A 23,547-nucleotide genomic window follows, 5' to 3' on the forward strand; every position below is an offset into this window, starting at 1 on the left:
TCCGCCATCTTTATTCTTTTCTGTATCCATATTTTGAACGATAATTCTCTTTTTTTCTTATTCATCGGGACTTCTTCTCTTCCGACTTATCACGAATGGAAAGTGAAGTTTTATTCCTTCCTGGATAGGTTTCTACTTGACATCCGTTCAACGATCGGAGCAGATGTTCTTTTCCAGTGTTCTAACAAAGCTAAAATTACATAATTCCCGAATAAAAAAGGTACGTTTGTATTTTGGTCGAGAAGATGGGTTCAAGAGGTCGTTAAATCTTTAAGGTGTTTCCTCCAACGCGACTAGCATCTTCACGTAGGGACGTTGAGCAAAAAGGATATGAATCATTCTACGTTGTAACGTTTCTTGCATTGTATTCACTTTCGTTACGTCATAAGAAAGATCGCGAGGCGACGAAAGAGTGGACGGAAAGGGTTTATTTTGGATACGCGCCCGACCGCTAACGAGGCGGAAGCGGGCAACGCGGGCGGGTGGAGACCGCCGCCGCTTCCGGGGAGGCGCCCCTCTCGGCTTCCCGCCGCGTCACGTCCGGCGGCCTACCGGAAGTCGCCCGCCGCCCACCTTCCGGCGCTTCGACCGGGAGTCGGCGCGCCGGCGGTCGTCCGCGATCGATATAAAGGTCCGAGGCCGACGGCGACGGGAGCATCGTCGACGGTCGAAAGGATGCTGGCGCGACCGTCGGTGGCGCTTCTCTGGTTTATGTGGCCCTCCTGCCTGGCCCAGACCCTTCGGCCCATCGTCAATTTGCCACAGGGTGCCCTCAGGGGGACGGTCCTTAAGACCTCCAACGGAAGGGACTTTTACGCCTTTCAGGGCATCCCCTACGCCACGCCTCCCATCGGAATATTTCGATTCAAGGTAAGTCCTTCGGTCTTCGTCTTTGAACTTCGCGCGTTGACTCGGGCAAAAGAATCCAACCGGAAGAACCCGGAAGTTGTTTTCGACGGCGTGGAAAACGGAAGTCACTCCGTTTCGAGTTCGGTTTTCTGAAACGATAACAGAAAACTGCGCCAGCGCTCGTCTTCGACCCGGAAGTGATTCGTTTTGTCCTAAGATTTATCCGGTAAAACAGAAAAATAAAAAGAATCTTTTTTAAATTTTTCTGTTTTACCGGAACTTCAGTCCTTCCTCCTTACGATGAGACAATTTTCTTGAAGTGGAATTAATCGATTCGTTTTTTTTTTTTTGCCCCGAAAGATAAATATTTTAAGACATATCTTTCACTTTATACGATTATTAGGACTCGATTTTATTCTCGATATTTCAAACTATACACACTAGATTAAATTAATCGGCGAAAATTTTATTTTAAAAAGTAATTAGTCAGACGAAGTATAACAGGTTAAAACGAAACGGGCATTTGCAGATGTACTGCAACACGCCACGTCTGTAAATAGGTTAAATTTCCTACACAAAATTAACGGGGGCATCTGGAAAAATGCTCTCGAAACAATTCGAACGAAAGGAACAGTAAAGTGTACAGTACAGTACATTGGCAAAGCGAGAATGGCTTTTGTTGCCATCCTCATTTTTTTCAGTTCTTTGATTTATTTCATCCAAATTACATTTTAATTATCCCGTTAATATGGTTTTTATTCGGTCGAAAATTGTATTCCGACGACGACGACGACGACACTTTCTATTTGGAAAAGTTGAAGTTCGTTCACGTATTCTGGAAAAGAATAATCTTCTTACCGGAGCGACCGTCGAATATTAATTTTATTTTCAACATTCTATTGTTGATTTTTGCATTGTTTTTATCTCGTATTCTAAACTCGTTGCCCGCACGATTCGACTATTGGCTCCTTTACCGACGTCATCGTCATTTAATGTTATCAACTTTTCTCCTCGTTTCCGTCTTTATAACCTATTAATTAACGGAAGATAAAGTTTGTTGCTGTAGTCTTATAATTACGTTAATTTTAGTATAAATAGCGAATGAAAGAATCTGTGAAAAGTATCTCGTACTGATAACTTTTAAGTTCATAAAGATAGATCCTTCAAAATATAGGTTATAAGATTTGATAAATGGAGCTTATTTACGAGATTAGAGCGAAAAATATTCTTCGTAACTACACATTTGCTGGTTTGTATAACAAATAAGCATTTAATACTAATTATTTTCTATCCACGTCTTCGTTAAAGAGTCTACTAGTTAGGATCTAGTGAAGAGGATGCGATCCACGATATCTCTGGAGGATGGTGTCCTATCGATTGGATTTTTGTTATTAATCTCTAATGATATGCGTAAATTAAACTTTACGGTTAGAAAAATAGTATAGGCCTAGTATTTTTACAATGTTTAGTTAATAACTATTGTATGGAATGATAAAGTTATTCGTGGTTTTGTTACGATGGACGAATATAGATTTGGAAATAGTTTCTCCAGAGCCGTGGAATGGGATTGGTTAGAACTCGACTGAATGACATCATTAGTTATATGAGAGACACATATTTTCACGGTTGAGGATCTTGTATTAACCGTTCTTGTTGTACCGTATCCCGATAACAATCGACGAGGAAATGGTCCCACCTTTTCGAGACTTTTGCCAAGTTTTATTTTCGTTCGTATCCAACGGATGTTTTTTCCACTTTTTTAAACACCTTTCGGATTTTATTAAAGCGATACTTTCTAATTTCTTTTAATTTATATGCTGTAATCCATATTTCGTTTTCCTATTTCCAAATCTCTCCTCAGATACAAATTAACCGATATTAAATCTCCAAAATTAAACGTTATCTTCGTCGGAAATATAATTTGCAAATAAATTGGAAATGTAAAATATATTACAAATCTGATCGACGGAAAAGTACAGTACCTACCTCTTATCATCCTTTCGTTGTTTCTTACGTGTCTGGTTTAACGTTACAAATGTTCTGACGAGAGTAAGAAATTCCCCCCTATTTTTGGTGCAGCCTCCCCTCCGACACATTAGTTTCGGTGGTCGGGTCCCGCGGACACACTAGTTCTTCCGTCCTTTTGTGCCGTCGCCGTTTTACCGGAAACACCACTGTTGTTGCCTTCGGGAACATCCTCTTTCCGTTTCTCGCGCTTTTTATTCCACCGCTCCCCCAAGGACTCCGCCGACCGACTGTAAAGAAGGGTGAGCATTTTTCTTTTTTTATCACTTCCGAGTAGAATTACCCTCTTAGACACGAAAGAAAACGATTCTCCGAGAAGGTAACTCGAAAGAATTTCTTTCATCTGACTGAAACTTTAAAATATTATCCAATAGAGATGGCGGTTGTGACAGAACTGTTATTATTACGCCAGAGCCACAACAACTAAAATGATTTTCTTCAAGATGAAATTGAAGTAAAGTTAATAAAACAGAACAGTTCTTTCACTTATATAGCTATTGCTCCGAGGAAAACATGCTTAAAATACTTGAAGTGAGTATTTTCTTTTACTGGGGAAAGACGAAAACTTCTAATTTGTTATATGTGAAATGTCTCTCGATGAATGTCACGTTAAAAATCTTCCAGTAATTCTGAATGGCAGTCGAATCGTAAAGGCTCTTGCTAAAAGATTATACTAAAGAATTGAACTATCAATATATATTTTTGTGTAATTATTTTCACGCAAAAGAGTCTGGCAGTACGCTGTAACTCTATCAGTTAAGAGTTTATCTCTTCAACACGGTAGCCACATAAGTTATGCTTGGTTTGTATCAGTTTAGTAATGGCAATCGTACCTAATGTGTAGCTATAGGAAAAACTACGATAAATCTTGTCAAAATACCAAGAAATAATCGGGCGATTTAACTTTAAGGTAAATTTAAATTTATATCATTTAATACAATATCAAACAATACACAAAAGTTATACAATATTTTATAAGACGATTAGATAATTTGTGCACTTTTTTCATTTTATTTATCTTCTTTGTATCTTTCGGAAAAAGTTGTTATCCTCGAATCTTCCTTTTCCATTTTCCAAATGAGTGACGTTATCTGGATCAGTGTTACGCGAAATCATTGGTCTCCACCCCCAAAGAGGAGGTCACAGGAAAACTTTTTCGGTTCCAAAATATATAATATAATGACATAAAAACTGAAAAAAAAAACACGATCAAGTCTCACACTACGCTATTATCGGATAATTAAAACTAAAAAATATATTATAATTAATTGTTTCCATTTATTTATTTTTATTTTATCCAAGATTCACCACACTTTATGTGTACGGCTCTAAACTGTCATATTGTATTTAAGTATATTATTATTATTATTATTATTATTTACTAAAATATAATATATATACCATTTGTTTTATTTTTAAAATACGCAATTCGGGATCGAACAGTGGTTTAGAAAAGACAATCGAGCGTTGTTATAACAGGAACCCAATACCCATCTGTTGAAAGTAAGAGAGATAAAGGAGTTATACGTGACTCTTATCAAGGACGTTCCGCTTCGTATCTTCGTGCCAGTGTTCCGCAAAACCTCTTTTTATTATTATTTTTTTCCACTTTTTTTTATTCTTTTTTTTGTCTACCCTCATTTCAACCTTGAAAGTAGAGAAAATGAAAACTTATTTTATTCTTTCCAAGTTCGTTAGATATTCACCGACTTTAATTATTCGTACAGAAGAAATTCAATAGGTTGTTAAAACTTGTGTATATAAAATGAAGGCTTATTAATGAGGAAACCAAAGCTTATTTTTACTGAAAAAAACTGTTATTTCTTTTTTATTTCAGTTGTAAATAAATGTTAAGAATATAGAATTAACATAAAAATTAGCATAGATCGTAAGAGATCATTGACACCTTCATTGTATCGTTCCTCCCCTTAAAAAAAAGGAACACGTATAATATCGGAATGCTTACGATAGACGTGTTCGAAAATTCCTAAAATATGTTAATATAAATAATTTTAATGTATTAAAAAATTATAAAAAACGTTTTTATTGATCACGAGTTCTGGGTTGTGGGCCACCCCCTATTATATTCATCATTATAATGTACTTACACATACACCATTACATTCTACATTTGATTACGTTTATCGGATTTCGGAGTGAGAATGATAATGGATCCACCCCTAAAATATCATTAAAATACATTATAATACGTCCTGAAAGTTTCAGCCTTATAATTTAATTAGAAATAGATGAAATTTGAGTTGTAAGATTTGAGGAGAATAAAAAAAACGTTTAAATAAAATTAAAACACAGCGATAAGTCATCGCATAAAAGTAGGCATTTACTAAGCGAATAATTCATTTTTGCAACAATGTATTTTTATGGCATTTATGGTCATTGACCCAATCGATTACGAGCATTTCGACGCTCCACATAAAATTAAATTTATCATAAAATACTCGAAGTCACGATCTATAGAAATTCTTTTATTCCAAATCTGATTTTCTACTTAATCGATGGATTTAGTAAACTATTTCGATGGAAGAGAATTTATCGAATTTAATATGACAATTCCTCGTTTTAATTATCGACAGAGTGTTTAATTAAGACGTAATATATTGGCGAAAACTCTTCTTAAAGGAAACTTTTTTGTATCGTAAAATACCGAACATCTGTTCCTAAACAAAACTTTGCTTTTCTTTTGTTAAAGAATTTTTCTGCATGAATAATGGAATGGCTCGGAAGAACGCAAATCCCGTTTTGTGTGTGGCATCTTTCGGAAAAAGGAGTCGTCTTTCGAAGTTAAAACTTGTCGGATCTTTTAAAAAACACAAGAGATTTATTTATTCCATTTTAAAGAAAACGGAATATCTTACTTGTTGCTTATAAACTCTTTTAGTTATGTTTTGTGCTTATTTATTTATTCAGAGTAAGTAAAAAGGTAACTTTATTCATCTATGGGAGAAAGTTAATAGAGAGTTTGCGGCCGAAGTTTTCATCTGTAAAACGTGAACGTCGAACGTGAACGTGAACGTCGAACGTCGAACGTCGAGCGCCACTACCTTGTAGCTGCGATCGACGTTCGACGTTCACGTGTCGATGTTCGACGTTCACGTGTCGACGTTCGACGTTCACGTTCACGTTCGACGTTCACGTGTCGACGTTCGACGTTCACGTGTCGACGTTCGACGTTCACGTTTTACAGATGAAAACTTCGGCCGCAACCTCGTTAATGAAATAACCGAGTCGAAGTAGCTTAGTTACATTCAAATGATAATTAACAATGTAATGAGATGTAATTAAGTTTATAAATTTAACAGAAATATTGCCAAATTTAACAGAAAAACTTGAAAGATTCCGTTAATTTAACAAAGACTTTATTATTACGTGTCAAAATAGATGTATCGTTTCTAGAAATCCTTTCTCAATCTTCCACGTATTACTTGTCAGACGAATTTATTTAAATATTCTGAAAGGTATTTGTTATAATTAGGTTTTATTTCCATATTTGTTAATAATTTATTGTTGCCACATTTAGAGTCTGATCATTTATAATTAACTTTATAATAATTATAAAACATTCATTACTTTATGTCTCGCATTTTGCGACATTTTGTAATTACCGAAGAGGTTCTACTCCGTATAATTTTACAATACAATTTATTTATTATCGGTTATTAAGTTTGATGCATCTTTAGAGATATTTGAGAAAGTATTATAGAAAATTTACGAATTGCAAATGTAAAAGTTTTGCGTGGATCGACGAATCGATTTCGTCACGACCATTGTATTTAAGTATATTATTATTATTATTATTATTATTTACTAAAATATAATATATATACCATTTGTTTTATTTTTAAAATACGCAATTCGGGATCGAACAGTGGTTTAGAAAAGACAATCGAGCGTTGTTATAACAGGAACCCAATACCCATCTGTTGAAAGTAAGAGAGATAAAGGAGTTATACGTGACTCTTATCAAGGACGTTCCGCTTCGTATCTTCGTGCCAGTGTTCCGCAAAACCTCTTTTTATTATTATTTTTTTCCACTTTTTTTTATTCTTTTTTTTGTCTACCCTCATTTCAACCTTGAAAGTAGAGAAAATGAAAACTTATTTTATTCTTTCCAAGTTCGTTAGATATTCACCGACTTTAATTATTCGTACAGAAGAAATTCAATAGGTTGTTAAAACTTGTGTATATAAAATGAAGGCTTATTAATGAGGAAACCAAAGCTTATTTTTACTGAAAAAAACTGTTATTTCTTTTTTATTTCAGTTGTAAATAAATGTTAAGAATATAGAATTAACATAAAAATTAGCATAGATCGTAAGAGATCATTGACACCTTCATTGTATCGTTCCTCCCCTTAAAAAAAAGGAACACGTATAATATCGGAATGCTTACGATAGACGTGTTCGAAAATTCCTAAAATATGTTAATATAAATAATTTTAATGTATTAAAAAATTATAAAAAACGTTTTTATTGATCACGAGTTCTGGGTTGTGGGCCACCCCCTATTATATTCATCATTATAATGTACTTACACATACACCATTACATTCTACATTTGATTACGTTTATCGGATTTCGGAGTGAGAATGATAATGGATCCACCCCTAAAATATCATTAAAATACATTATAATATGTCCTGAAAGTTTCAGCCTTATAATTTAATTAGAAATAGATGAAATTTGAGTTGTAAGATTTGAGGAGAATAAAAAAAACGTTTAAATAAAATTAAAACACAGCGATAAGTCATCGTATAAAAGTAGGCATTTACTAAGCGAATAATTCATTTTTGCAACAATGTATTTTTATGGCATTTATGGTCATTGACCCAATCGATTACGAGCATTTCGACGCTCCACATAAAATTAAATTTATCATAAAATACTCGAAGTCACGATCTATAGAAATTCTTTTATTCCAAATCTGATTTTCTACTTAATCGATGGATTTAGTAAACTATTTCGATGGAAGAGAATTTATCGAATTTAATATGACAATTCCTCGTTTTAATTATCGACAGAGTGTTTAATTAAGACGTAATATATTGGCGAAAACTCTTCTTAAAGGAAACTTTTTTGTATCGTAAAATACCGAACATCTGTTCCTAAACAAAACTTTGCTTTTCTTTTGTTAAAGAATTTTTCTGCATGAATAATGGAATGGCTCGGAAGAACGCAAATCCCGTTTTGTGTGTGGCATCTTTCGGAAAAAGGAGTCGTCTTTCGAAGTTAAAACTTGTCGGATCTTTTAAAAAACACAAGAGATTTATTTATTCCATTTTAAAGAAAACGGAATATCTTACTTGTTGCTTATAAACTCTTTTAGTTATGTTTTGTGCTTATTTATTTATTCAGAGTAAGTAAAAAGGTAACTTTATTCATCTATGGGAGAAAGTTAATAGAGAGTTTGCGGCCGAAGTTTTCATCTGTAAAACGTGAACGTCGAACGTGAACGTGAACGTCGAACGTCGAACGTCGAGCGCCACTACCTTGTAGCTGCGATCGACGTTCGACGTTCACGTGTCGATGTTCGACGTTCACGTGTCGACGTTCGACGTTCACGTTCACGTTCGACGTTCACGTGTCGACGTTCGACGTTCACGTGTCGACGTTCGACGTTCACGTTTTACAGATGAAAACTTCGGCCGCAACCTCGTTAATGAAATAACCGAGTCGAAGTAGCTTAGTTACATTCAAATGATAATTAACAATGTAATGAGATGTAATTAAGTTTATAAATTTAACAGAAATATTGCCAAATTTAACAGAAAAACTTGAAAGATTCCGTTAATTTAACAAAGACTTTATTATTACGTGTCAAAATAGATGTATCGTTTCTAGAAATCCTTTCTCAATCTTCCACGTATTACTTGTCAGACGAATTTATTTAAATATTCTGAAAGGTATTTGTTATAATTAGGTTTTATTTCCATATTTGTTAATAATTTATTGTTGCCACATTTAGAGTCTGATCATTTATAATTAACTTTATAATAATTATAAAACATTCATTACTTTATGTCTCGCATTTTGCGACATTTTGTAATTACCGAAGAGGTTCTCTACTCCGTATAATTTTACAATACAATTTATTTATTATCGGTTATTAAGTTTGATGCATCTTTAGAGATATTTGAGAAAGTATTATAGAAAATTTACGAATTGCAAATGTAAAAGTTTTGCGTGGATCGACGAATCGATTTCGTCACGACCTAAATGTCGTAATCGGAAGTTGTTATCGGTTTTATACAATGCTTATATGGCTGTGTGACGCCAAGCATCCGACGTATTGTAGGTCGCGTAGAGAATACGATGCGGCGCGACGCGTCGCGCCCAGTTTCCTCCAAATCGATTCCCCGATTGTATTACACGGTACTCCGTAATATCAAGAAAAGAAATCTAAAAAAACTTCTTACTTTCTTATACAATTTAGTCCAGATCGAACATCACTAATTGGACATAATTGGAATCTATAGGGTGCCGGATTAGTGATTTTTGCCAGATCACAGAACACATTATTTCTATGGGGGAGACTTGATTAAAAACTGAATGAGTAGGCCTACTTGTAGTTGTGTAGGCCTAATCAGTGATTGTTTTTGCACCCATATTAGGCATACCTCCGCCTTCATGGTTTTGGTTGTCCCAAAACGAGCATCCTGGTGTGTTTTTGCTGCTGAAGGGGCCTGTTTGTCGTCTTTGCAGCAATAAAGTCTGCCTCCGAAAATACTTCTGGATTCGTTGGTCATTTTCATGGACAACCTGGAGTAAGACGGGGTACACCATCTTGCCTCAACATGCACTTTTCATACTGACTACAAACACGGGTCAACTTTACTTCAAAACTAAACAATTACAGTCTTAAAGGTCACTTCGAATACTATAATATATTCATCTGAAAGGTAATGTAAACGTTTACAATGATACTTACAATCTTAGAAACATTGTAGCGGGCGTAATATTAGATGAAGTATTGCCGAAACATGGAAAAGTGTCTTACTTCCAAACAAAGATAACGATTCGGACGTTCCGTGATCTCTTTTGAGGTTGACATTTAGTTCCCCAAATAACAGCTAGATGAAAGCTCGTTAACCACGATTAAACAGACGTCCCCGTTTTACCCCATGACCCCATCTTACACCACTTTCCCCTATATAATCTTATGTATTTTTTATACGTTTTCTTCCCGTACAAGGATGCCATTCGAATCTACAATTTATTAAATAATTTTAACGTAATTTATTGTAAAAGTAATTTGTTTTTTAACCTTTAATTAAATACTATTGAAAAATTACGGACGTCGGTATTAACCTATACAAAAAAGTAATTTTGAACGAAGGGTTGCATTAATTTATTACGACCTACTTAATATTAAATTGTTGTATATACAGTACATTTGAATATTTCATTAATATTTATTGTTTAAAAATGGTTACAATAATAACGGAATTATGCTTGAATAACTATTTTCTTAAATGGTACTGTACGTAAAAGCTTTCGATATATAATTTTGTAATAGCGTGTCGCAATCTGCCCTCCTACTGTAACCTTTTAATCTACGTTCGATGTAATTAAGAGTCTCTTAATTTATATCATTACGTCAATACAGTACACAAGTTGATGCAAGATTTAACATTGAAAGAGGAAATTTGCATCTCGATTTGGCAAAATAAAACAGAAAGGGATTCTTCAAAACGTATTTAGACACAAAAAGAAAAGATAAACCTTTTTTTTTCCAAATTTTGTTGGGAGAAAAGCATTGCAATGAGGTTGTGTGGCCAGAAAACAATGCTTAGAATACAGAAAAAAACACTTCTTTATTTTGATTTACGTTTAGTTTCTATGGCGGAGCGATTCAAGTTTTGATCGAGGAGAGTAATTTATTTCACGAAAAGTTTGTTACTTCTTTTCCTGGTTTTTAAATATGCAAATACGTTTTTGTTCTATTTCCAGCCATTCGATATTCTCTCGGATGTTTCTTATACAAAATCCACAACTTCGATCGAAGATTCGTTTATTTTTTTTCCATTTTAACTATTTATACGTATTATATTTTAGAAATTAAATAAGTTAAATACTATATTTATAACAATTTAAATCATTTATTACACCTTTATGTCATTACAGAAAAGATAATTCTTATTTTTATTTATTCATTTCCTATCGAAACAAGGTTAATTATATCGATACCGTATTCTATATCCTTATTTGACGTATTGATTATCAATGATTAAATCAAATAATTCGGTTATTAATTAACCGTATCTGACATTATCCAATTACTTAACACCTAAGGATTTTAATGTATTTCGACATTTAATTATCGAATCCTTGCGGATATTATTAATTCCGCTTTTGGCATTGCGGTTTGTTGCTTGTCCTTCGTTTCCCTACGTACGGATAGTTTTGGTATTCGTTCTATGTTAATAAATACACAGACACAGCCAAAAAGTATAATATATACTCTTTTTTATACTATTTTTTCCGCTTTATATATCAGTTTTCCATAGAAAGTCCATCCCGAGATGCATTCCTCCTCGAGTATTATACAATGATAAGGTTAGTAATTTTAAATACAAATATAATATACACAATGATATAGTCGCTTGGCTACTGCATTATATTTTTAAAAGATTCATTTTAGTTTTTTATATTTGTTTCGTACAGTTTGTAACTTTTCGTTTGAGTGTACTTTAATATAAACTCATTCGGACGAAACAAAATAGAATTTATTTTTCTAAGGATAAAGGCGTAATCTGAGATAAGTTATAGACCTGTTATATTAAATGTTTTAGTTGCTAAACTGGTTGAACAAAAGAGCATTTTGCACGCTTTTTGGCATTAACACTAAAGAGAAATACTTCAACTAAAAGTTTTATATATATATTTTTTCGAAATATCTTTAAAAATATTTAAGATTGTAAAGGTGTCGATAAATTAATCTTTGTAGACTAGATGCTAGTCTTGTTTGATACTACATACTGTCTTCCAGCAATACATACAGTTCTATGAAAAAGAATTACTTGATTAATTAAGATAATATCCGCCGGAAACCGAATCATAAAGATTTTCTATTATTTGTTTTAATCCGACAATTAAAATTCCCATATTGTTTTACCAGGGCGAAACGTCTTCTAATTACTTTTCTACTTTTATATGTAAACTTTTCTATTTTTATCCATTATTTATAAATGGTATCTATCGACGACTCTCGTTAACCTTTTAACGATTTTCCATTTCCTTCTATTCCCGTACAATTAATATTATTCTAAGTTAGTTTATTCGACTAGCAGATTTTTCCATTACTTTCTCTCGTTTCTCGTCTATCACCGCATCTTCTCCGCCTTATCAATTTATTCCTTTACATTTATTATCTTGTTAATAAAAGAACGAAATACGTGAAATGAATTTATCCGCATTATTTAAATCTTTATTTATTTTCATTACTTGTGTTATTTAGCCTATATAAATAACTCGGTCGAACCGAAACAAATATTTTTACAAACGTGAAAACCAGCTTCAATAACCATCTCCGAAGTCGTCCTCTTCTCAATCCCTCTTCCACAAATGACTTACATCCCCATAAAAATCTTTTGTCCATGATTTAAAAAATCACTCGACCCAAAGATCAATGCAATTGTTTTGATCACGAGTCGGATATTTGATCAGATCGAATAGATTGCGTTCGAGTTGATCACGCTTTCTAGTCCCTGTTGGCTTAGTTCGATCCTATCCCCTGATTCGATCGAATCACTTTTTACCATTGTAGTTAAGCCACTGACAGTAATAAGTTAACAAAATTGATTAATGGTTAGTATCGAATACTTGTAGCCTATTTTTTAATATAAAATAATGATACTATTAAACTATCTGTACATATAAATGGATAGAACACCACAAGATATAGTAAAAACTTAAAAGAAAGTCGGGAGGAATGTAACAATAGTTTAGAATTTAGAAAACGAAACGTTGTAAATTGTTCTCCTTCTTAAGCAACGGTACTTTAGAAGTTAAATTTCTAGAGAATAATTTCTGGTTTGACAGGCATCGACTTAAATTACTTTCATTATCATTAATTTAGTAATATAACAAAATGTAATAGTAAAATAGACAAGAGATACGAGATGGGCGGGAGTGAATTCCATTTAACGTTCGGAGAGAGAGAGAGAGAATAACAAAAAAATAACCGACGAATAGATAACGCCTTTTCTTCGACGAAACGGTCAATTTTCGTCCTTCCTTTAGAAAAAGAATAATTCCGTTAGACACGTTATTATTAAGAATCATCGGACGACCTTCGCCAGTGCCCCGAACGTCGTTTAGTTGATTTTTTTAAGTGGAAAGTCTAAATAGTAAATTGCATTGGATTAGAGGGTAGAAGACCAAAGCATTTCCGAGTTCAATTCCCCGGGCGGAGGTAATTAATCTTGCTTATCTAATAATTTGTCCAGTGGACGTAATTCGGTCAATAGGGGATTCCACCGAGCGCATCGACGTCCTACGTTTGACCGGATAAAGGAGAAGTACAATTTCTCCACCCCAGTTAGAAACACGCGGCTAAGCGATACCTCTTTCGTCGTCGCACCTATTCACAGTTACACTCCTCGTCACTTAACTGGAAAATATATCATAAATGCGAGGAAAACTCTTAATTAAATGGGATAATTTAAAGCTGTATACTGTTTCAATCTTGCCTCAACGTGCACTTTTCATACTGACTACAAACACGGGTCAACTTTACTTCAAAACTAAACAATTACAGTCTTAAAGGTCACTTCGAATACTATAATATATTCATCTGAAAGGTAATGTAAACGTTTACAATGATACTTACAATCTTAGAAACANCCTCGTCACTTAACTGGAAAATATATCATAAATGCGAGGAAAACTCTTAATTAAATGGGATAATTTAAAGCTGTATACTGTTTCAAAAACATAATACTGTATTAAAGTACACGTAGAAATTTGTGAGATACGATAAAATAACCGGCGTAATTATTAGAAAATTTAGTTTCCACTTCGTTTGTTTAAAGATAACGACTAAAGGTAACGTGTTTTAGGTTTTTAAATATTATCGCACCGGCTATAATAGGGGCTAAACGATTACGAAACGTCGTCACTTCCGTTTCCGTTTGAACGGCAAACCGAAGTAGAAAAGCGCGATGCTGGTGGTGGAAGGGGAGAAGAGAGAGAGAGACACTTAAGGGGTGAAATCGAATTCCATTTCCGGTTTAAACGGCACATTCCTCTTACGAATTGTCCGTTAAAAATCGGTGCGGAGTAGACGGGACGATAAGAAAGAAAAGAGGGAGATAACATTAAAGAGAGCTTTCGACCCGGCACGCCAGCGGCCGTCCGCTTCCTCTCCACGCCATTAATGACGAAATCGCGATTAACGATCGGCGGAAACGGTCCCGGGTGAAGGATAGCGACTGGCGACGCGGTCCTTCCTCCGGCTGGGATCAACGCTCGACCGAAATTCCCTCCCTCCCACGTTTTCATCCCATCCGGAAACCACCACTCTTTCCATAGAATCGCCGGGAAACGGTCTTCCGCTCTCCCAAATCCATCCATCTACCTCTTGGGTTTACCGTGGACAAAGGAAAACACGGGTTCGGGCGGAGGGATCCGTCGCCGTTCCTCGTCCTTCGCTTAATTATAGCCGCTTGCGGCTGCTCTCCCCCGACGATCGATGGTGGCAAGGAAGAAAAATAGAACGTTGGACTTCCTTTCCCTTCCAATCCCGGTCAAAACTTTTTGAAAAACGACTCCCTCCGGTCGGTTCTCCACAACACGTCGTAGCATTCGGGGCTTGTACAGTACACGACGTAATTTTAAGTCGATAATCGTTCGGCGTGTCTCGTCCGAGATCGATCGAAGATGTCATTTCCCCCAACATCCGAAGGTTTTTTATTTTCTTTGGATCCAAAACCAAAACAACTTTTAATCGTAAGCGTTTTTATCGTCGGACGGACGTTTCGTTCCGGTCGAAGGTTCTGTTTCGTCACAATACGCCGAGACGACCACTCTCTCCGTTCTTTGTGTGGTAAGTCGGGCGTAACCAATTAGACACTTTGCATAAGTGCGACGATCGAGCAAATTACTCGGGTAATCTGTCGCCGACAAAAGAGGAACGTTCTCTCCAAACGACTTATTAACTTTATAATAGGCTACCCGATGAAGTGACGACTGTTAAACGATTAAATTCGACTTCTGCATTTCCTAATCGCTATATCTCCGCCAGTTTTAATAATAATAATAGTGTCTTTAACAAAATTGTTCTCCATTGGATAAACTCCATTAAAAACTCTTTAAATTTTACATAGAATTTTCCTTTCTGACGGTTTCCCCCAAGATACGAAAACTTTTCCCTTTCCCATTGCATAATAAGTACCAGTCGACCCCCCTATAACACTGTTGATTATTCCATTTTATATGAAATCCATGTTGTACGAGTCACTTAGATTTTACAAATACGTGAGCCGTTCACAGCCCGACACACGTATTTGTAAAATCTAAGTGACTCCTACAACATGGAATTCATATAAAACGGAATAATTAACAGTGTTATAGGGGGTCGACTGTAATTTTGCCTTTGTTACAATAAGTATTTATAGGATCTTTGATCTTATTTCAGGAGGAAAAACTGTACTTACAGAAAAAAATATATGTAATAGAAGCAAGCGATGGGTGGATAATATAATTTGTCAGAACAACGACTAATTAAACAATAAAAGTAGGCGGAGACGATCCACTTTAATGCTTGGAACAATTATCGTTGATAGAATTACATTTATATATACTGGTAGATATGACTCCAGAACTACACTCTAAAAAATTCCGCACCAGTTGCTTAACTTTTCCGGCAACATTTAAAACTGCGTGTTGAGTAATCTGTTATAATATCTTATTTAAAAAAAAAAAAACTTTTTATACTTTTAATTATTATAAAGTGGCAAAAAGCTTACTTTTCAGGGTAGGGATGAGTTTTATTAAAATTATACATTCTAATAACGAGTAAAATCGTCATAACTCCGACCCTACTCGAGGTATAACACACGACCTCTTGTATTTCCCCAACCCGCTGACCTTTAACCATCAAATTTAATAGCAGTAATCCCCCTTAATACACAATATTCCCTGCAAAATTTTAAAAGTTTTCGACTAAACGCACGGGAGTTATTAAGCTTCAAAGTGAATAGTGTCTCACACACACATTAACATCCACACATACAGTAAACACGCCCGAATTAATCTTGTGGGGGAGATTATTTTTCGACCGATCGCCATACTTTCTCTCTGTTTTATTTAACAGAGCCGAGAAAATAAAATGAATATCGCTTCCGTGTTTTATTGAAATTATAAACGATATTAGAACTTGGTGTATGTAATTAAGACTGAGAGAATGCTTGTGTCATTGATGATGTAATGATGTCAGAGTGATGCAATTTCCCTACGTTTATTATTATTATTATAACTGGAATTTTCCCTTCCAAGTAGATACTAGAAATATAGGTTTAGATACGAATTATAACGATTATAACGGCGTTGGCAAACCGTTCCCTGAACAATGAGAGTTCCGTCGTGGGTTTGGGCCTGGCCAGGACGGGTGGGCCACATGGAGTTTTCCGGGTTTTCTCCACGTCTGTAACGCCTGAATAGGGGCCAGTTACCCTTAAAAGACCCGCTCCCCGCGTATGGCCAAGCAATAAACTTCGGCCGGCTCATCGGAGAAACAAAGCTAAACAGGATGATCCTCCGTATGAATTATGAGAATAGAGAATAGAATAGAGCTTGGAAACTAAGGGATCTCGAGAAGAATGCGTTTTAAAGCTTGCCTGATAAATCTGTGACGAGCAAACGATGGACACTCGAGGGGTCTTTATTCCAAACCTTTGTTCCTCGTCAACTCGAGGGACGACTGCGGACCCTTTTCCTAATTCCTCGCTTTCGATTATCGAACGTAAACGTCCGGAGCGACGAAGGAAGAGAAGGGGGAAAAAAGAAGAGAATGGGCTATCGAAATTATTGAGGAAGGCCGAGTTTATTTTTAGAAGTGATTGGAATGCGGAAAAGATTTACGGATTATAGCGGTCGAGAAGAGGATTAAGTCTCTCGGAAACGTCGTCGAACTCTCTAATTTGTTTTAAATAAATAAATATTTATTATAAATTATCGCTTCCTATCGGAGAAGGAAGAAAATACTGCGCCTTCCACCCAAACACAAAAACTCTTTCTTCCGTAAAAGCAGATTTTTCTTTAAGAATTTCCGGAGGAAAATCCTTCGGAATTTTTAAAGAATTCTTCGACAGGAAGGAGAAAAATTTCTGACTTGAAGAGAAAGAAAAGGGGACGGTGACGCCCGATAAACCAATAGCTAACCGTCGACGGAATGACGTCTTCCGGATAACGTCGAATTCGACATTAGGAAGAGAAGTGACTAAGATTTGCCGAGTTAATCGAACCGAACGACCCGACGGGCGTTTCGTTACTTCCGATTTATAAGTTTCTATTGTCCACGTACTGTACTGTATGTGAACAATAAGACGACGGACTCCTCTCCCTCTCGACCTATCGCAGATACGAGCCGGTGGTGCGTACGATTCCCGTTTCTAGCACAAAAAAGAGCGGAGGAGAGGGTGTTCTTCTCCTCCCGAGCGATTACGTTTACGTCGTCTTCCGATTGTTTAAAAACTACCCCACACCATTTTCTCTCTCATAGAAGACCGTTTTCCTCTCGGAGAACCTATTCTCTACTACCGTTTACTGAGGGTCCCTACTTTTCTCGACCACACTTCCTCTTCATTCTTTAAATTTATATCTCCGACGTAGTAATCTCGAGTTACCCCCTTTATCTTATCCCGCGGCGACTTAGAAACGCCTTCGAACTACCGAAAGATAGGACGAAAACGATTTTAAATTACACTCGGAGGTAGAGGAGGGTAATTTTCGGCTACCCGCTACGTTCGTTTAGATGCTCGTTTCGTTCTTAAACTCTAACATAATAATAATCGTAAATATCTTCGGCTACAAAATACTGTACTGTACGTCTATCTCAGACTGCGCTGCAAAGGACACCCCTTGGCAGAGATCATTAAGAGAAAACATAAACAAACATATGAACACTGGTAACTCTTCTCAGTTTACTTATCAGGAAATAAATAACGCCATCGGCAGACTAAAAGAAGGAAAATCTCCAGGCGTTGATGGTATAACTGCCAAAATTGCAAAACATATTTNCTCCGCCGTCTTTTGTTTACTTACAATATGTTAAGCGGTTTCTTCATCTGCGAAATATATTTTGATAAATAATGTGCATATATCTCTCAGCTATGTATTAAACGGTACTGAGAATGCACCTACAGGGTGTTTAATAAAAGAATTGAAGTGAAGTGAAGTACTGTACGTCCCGACTCCGTATCAGCGGTGAATCACTGCTTCAGATTGGTTCCGTCCCCCTTGGAGACAGTTTCTCACCGGATGTATTCGACTTCGAATCCGGAGAATTTACGAACTTTGAACCTCGACTCCTGTCGGAAAAGGAATGACGGTTATTCGCTTCTCGACACGAAAGGACGAAGGACAACGCGAAGAAACGAATGAGAATATTTCGGATAATCGATTAACCGTCGGGCGGTTGGAATTTAATATCGATTATCGAAAACCGAGACCGAAAATAACTGGGTCGATCGAAGGCATCTGAATACCAAGACCGAAGTACTTAACCCGAATCTTTTGTCTTTATGTATGCGTGTATGTAAGCGTACGCGGCGGTTAGACTCGTTTATCCGACGAGAAAGAAGACGGAATTTGCTGTTTCTTTCGGATGTCCCCAGATTCCTTTAATTAATTAACGAATGACGAGATCGTTTCCTAATAACGTCTGTCTGTAGTTTTATCTGCCTTTAATTAAACACTCCGAACGAAGATAACGATTTATCTCGGACGGATCGACGTCAATTTAAAGTAATAAATATCGAATCTTCCGACAGGAACCCATTCCTCACGCCGGATGGGGAGGAATTCTGGACGCCGTTCGATTCAGGTCGGAATGTCCTCAGTACGACTTTCGAGGTCATCGGACGGGAGACGAAGATTGTCTTTACGTCAACGTCTACACTCCCGCTCTTCCCGTAAGTTCCCCTTTTAGGTAATTATTCCGGTATACGGAGGAACCGTTTTCGCTCTCCGCCCTTCGAAAATAGCGGACCGGTGGGAGGACGATAGGGTCCCTTAGGGTCCTACCCGATTTTCGACGGCGGACGACGAGCTCGGATTTCCCTATAGCCTCACCCAACCTCTCCACCGACGTTTCAGGTAACGACGAGAAGATCCGTCACTTATCCCGTCATGCTGTGGATTCACGGACGAAATTACGATTCCGGATCCGGAAACCTGTACGGAGCTGAAAATCTGATGGACAAAGGAGTGATCCTGGTCACTTTTAACTATAGGATCGGAGTGTTAGGTAAGAACGTCCCACAAATGTCTGATTACGTAAACATCCGCAACTTCCATATGGGAATACAGTCGACCGGATCTTTAGAATTTTTTGCTGGTGTTTAAGTAAAATCGAGTTGTTTTATAACAATTATCGTGTAATAGTAATTTTCGATTTACGTTTATCTTCCGGAACCAACGTGAAAGTAACGGGTTCGAGTTCTTCCGTCTTTCAGGATTTTTGAGTACGGGAGATTTCGAATCACCCGGTAACTACGGTCTTCTCGACCAGAAACTGGCCATCGGTTGGGTGTTCAACAATATCGCCAAATTCGGCGGCGACGCCAACGCCGTCACCCTTTTCGGTCAAGGAAGCGGAGCGGCCAGTATCCTTCTACACTTGCTCTCTCCCTCTCGTCAAGGTACGTTTCTGATCGTTCGTCGCTTCTCCGTCGGACGTGGCGATTAATTTTCTCTCTCGTTTTATAGTCGGGATGTTTCACAGAGTGATTCTACAGAGCGGATCTCCTCTCTGCGATTGGGCCATTCAGGACGATCCCGAGAAATACGCCGTCGCCCTGGCCGAAAAATTGGGATGTGACACGCGCAACTCGGCGTACATTGTCAAGTGCCTGAAGGAACAGTCTACAGATGCCATCATTCACGCCCAACAAGAACTGAAGGTAAGTCCATTCATATTACCCATTCTTTTCGATTTCTGTTTCGTATCTCTGTTTGTAAGTTCTGGATAGATCCAGAACGTCCCTTTTTCTGATGTTTGCATTTATAGGTATGAGTTTCCAAAACTCCCTTCGGTTCCTTGGTACCCTTGATAATTCCGTTTTATATGAATTCCATGTTGTACGAGTCACTTAGATTTTACAAATACGTGAACCATTCACAGCCCGGCACACGTATTTGTAAAATCTAAGTGACTCGTACAACATGGAATTCATATAGAACGGAATAATCAACAGTGTTATAGGGGGGGGGGTCGATTATACAAATTTCTATCTGTGTTCGTGTGTACTAATTGTTTTTTACAATTTTCTATTCATGAAATGTCAAAACATAGAGAAATTTGACGATTACCATGTTTTCCCCATGTAATATTCTATAACAGGGGGTAAATTAATACAACTGTATTCATTTCCCATCTGTATTGTATAAACAATATGTAATCCTCTTCACTTATACCAAAAAGTATACATAATTTCAGTTATAATACGAAAAAGTTAATAAAGTACAGTACATTGATTAACGAACATATACGATAATAAACACGTAAGAAACTTTCCCAGTGAAAGAAGAGAATCGTCTTGTGTATTCGTGGAAAGTGCTTTTTCAAATAAGAACGTTAAATATTTGATGAAGAGAGAATACAAAACAAAAGTTAATAATTTATAAAATAACTGATAAGCATTAAAAACAAATAGAAAAGGTAAAATTACCGACACTTACGAAATAGAACTGCATTACTGGTAAATCAGATAATCAGTTTAAATATATGGTAAAATATACCAGTAATTTTACATTTTTTACCGGTAAATTCGGTAAAAATAGTAGAGAAATAAATGATTTTCTGTAGCCAAATATTTATTTCTACACATTTACATTTATGAGGTTATATATTAAACATATTTCAACTCAAAAAGTTTATTCAGAACAGATAGATGATCGGCGTGACTCTCTTGTTAACAGGAAAAGTATGATGTACAGGGGCAATATTACTAAAATCAAGATCTAAACTTTTCGAAATGTAAACGAAATTATATAATAACGATTCATTCTGTTTAATTTTTCAGACATTTGGCGATTTTCCGGTGGGAGCTGCTCCCGTTTTAGATAAAAATAGTACGTACAGATTCCTCCCGGATCATCCCGAAGTTCTTCTCCAAATGGGCAATTTTCATCCCGTTCCTCTCATGGCGGGTGTAAATAGAGACGAAGGAGCCTTTTTCTACCCTCGTAAGTTAACTTTTCGGATTTTTACACGATTAGGAACCAAGTTTAAACTTTGTATTGTGTTATATACACGATATATAATATATGCTCTAGTGTCTATATATGTAATTAGATCTAGAACGACAATTTTTCTTATGTAAAATTATACTTAAAGGTAGGAGGTCCTGGTTAATTATATACGGACTTTCCATACAAACAGAAAGTTAGGTTATTTCAATTTAAAAGTTTTCTCCTGAAAGGTGTTAGATAAATGATTGGCACGACTCGATTGCTAAAGGAAAAGTATGATGTACAGGGGCAAGATACTACTAATTTGAGATGGAGAACGTATATTTAAAATTAAATAAATTAAAAATATGAGCTTCAGATTTACGATTATTTTGTATTTTTACTTGTCGGATTTATTCCAACGAACTGCCTTTCTATAAATATAGATGTAATAAATTCAGAATTAAAACAGGCATTGACTCGTGTAGAAAAAAAAAAACAGTGATTAAAGAATTATAAGTTACAGAGAAGAATGTAATTGGTGCAACATGCAAACGTCCTATTATATCCTGGAATAATTCACTTCTTACATTGTAATGGTTCATGCATTGAATTCTAAATTAATGATTGAATATATCAGATTTTATTGAGAATTTTCTTAATTTCGGTTTAACACAAGCCAGAGTTTATAGAACTTTCAATAAGTAATTATAATCTATTCCTCATTACTACACATTTACGAAGAAACCCGAATTTTCGGTCTGTAATTACAGTCGACCCCCCTATAACACTGTTGATTTTTCCGTTTTATATGAATTCCATGTTGTACGAGTCACTTAGATTTTACAAATACGTGTGCCGGGTTGTGAACGGTTCACGTATTTGTAAAATCTAAGTGACTCGTACAACATGAAATTCATATAAAACGGAAAAATCAATAGTGTTATAGGGGGGTCAACTGTATTTAGAAACGAATCCCTTTCGTTGCTTATTTAATTTAAATACACTTCAATTACTTGGTTTTCTACCCCATAATTTTGATAGTAAGCGGGTCTAATCGTTTCTAGTATTCTTTGGCAGTCATCTTCTATAAATACAAAGAAGAAATTCGATCGTCGTCCGATTTTCTTCAACAGAAGCTTCTTCCTCTTTTCTTGGAGGCAGCTACCAACTTCAGGAGGAACGTCGAAGAAGTAGTTCAAGAGCTGATGTATAATTATTTTGGAGGGGTGAATCCCACGAATTCCACGCAAATCTTACGGCCGTTTATCAACGTAAGGCTGATCTTTCTCTTCGAATTTGGCGACTTTAAAAAAAAATAATAATAATATAACATTAATGAATCGTCTTTATAGATGTCGACGGACGGAATGTACGTGTCTTGTATGGACAAAACTCTTCAACTATACTCCAGATTGGAAACTCGAACCTTTATGTATTCCTTCCAATACAAGGGAACAAATAGTTTCGCCACTCTTAATCAAGATGGAATCTTCGTTCCTCCAGTGGAAACAGGTGAGTTCCCTTCTACTTCATAACATTCTTTCCTCCATATCACTGATAATTGATACCGTCAACGTTACGAGGTTGTATAAATCCCACATTACACTTTCCAATAGAAAATTAGAGAAGGAGACCAAAGACGACACTATTAACTTTATTACTTTCCGGGCTGTTATACACAACAGAAGGAAAATATGGCGATAGATCAAAAAAGACACCCCCAAATTTATGACGTTTTGGATTCAGGACACCTTTAAACGTCGAGAAATGCAAAAAAATTCGGGGGTCTTTTTCTGTGTTAGGTGTATGCAGGGCACGATTTTGTTCGTCCTCTTTTGAAGCTTAATAACTCCTGTATTTTTGGTCGAAAAGTTCTGAAATTTCGCACGAAGGTGAACATACTAGGTGGATTTATGATATTAAATTTTGGTGATTAAATGTCGAGGAGGTGAAGAGATAAAGTGGTTCTTATGTATCTCAAATAGGGTCGGATTTATTGGCGATTTTACTCTTTATTAGCATTTATAATTTTTATAAAACCCATCCCTAGCCTCAAAATTACTGTTTTTGTTATTTTATAATAATCTAAATATATAAAATTGCTTGTCCTGACTGACTCACTCATTCATTCACTGATTCATCATCGCCCAGAGCAAACCGCTTAACCTAAAGAGGTGAAATTTGGTACACAGTTAGGGTACGTCATGGAAACGCACACTAAGAAAGGATTTTTCGAAATTCCAACGCGGGGGGGTGAGGG

The 23,547-nt window shown here is 36.1% G+C and overlaps 1 protein-coding gene across 1 annotated transcript in view; it reads left to right on the plus strand.

Moving 5' to 3' along the window:
* Positions 1 to 614: 614 nt before the first annotated feature.
* LOC111623039 (esterase E4-like) overlaps positions 615 to 23,547 on the plus strand; it is a 25,333-nt gene continuing 2,400 nt past the window's right edge. The window contains exons 1-8 of the mRNA XM_023365521.1: positions 615 to 870; positions 18,884 to 19,024; positions 19,209 to 19,359; positions 19,568 to 19,753; positions 19,821 to 20,014; positions 21,137 to 21,299; positions 22,365 to 22,558; positions 22,640 to 22,799. Coding sequence (XP_023221289.1) covers positions 676 to 870; positions 18,884 to 19,024; positions 19,209 to 19,359; positions 19,568 to 19,753; positions 19,821 to 20,014; positions 21,137 to 21,299; positions 22,365 to 22,558; positions 22,640 to 22,799 — 1,384 coding nt within the window. The 5' untranslated portion in view covers positions 615 to 675. The remainder of the gene's footprint in view (positions 871 to 18,883; positions 19,025 to 19,208; positions 19,360 to 19,567; positions 19,754 to 19,820; positions 20,015 to 21,136; positions 21,300 to 22,364; positions 22,559 to 22,639; positions 22,800 to 23,547) is intronic.

The sequence above is a fragment of the Centruroides sculpturatus genome, unplaced genomic scaffold (genome assembly GCF_000671375.1).
Source record: "Centruroides sculpturatus isolate CEXI.00-Female unplaced genomic scaffold, Cexi_2.0 scaffold39, whole genome shotgun sequence".
In the NCBI taxonomy this organism is placed as follows: domain Eukaryota; kingdom Metazoa; phylum Arthropoda; class Arachnida; order Scorpiones; family Buthidae; genus Centruroides; species Centruroides sculpturatus.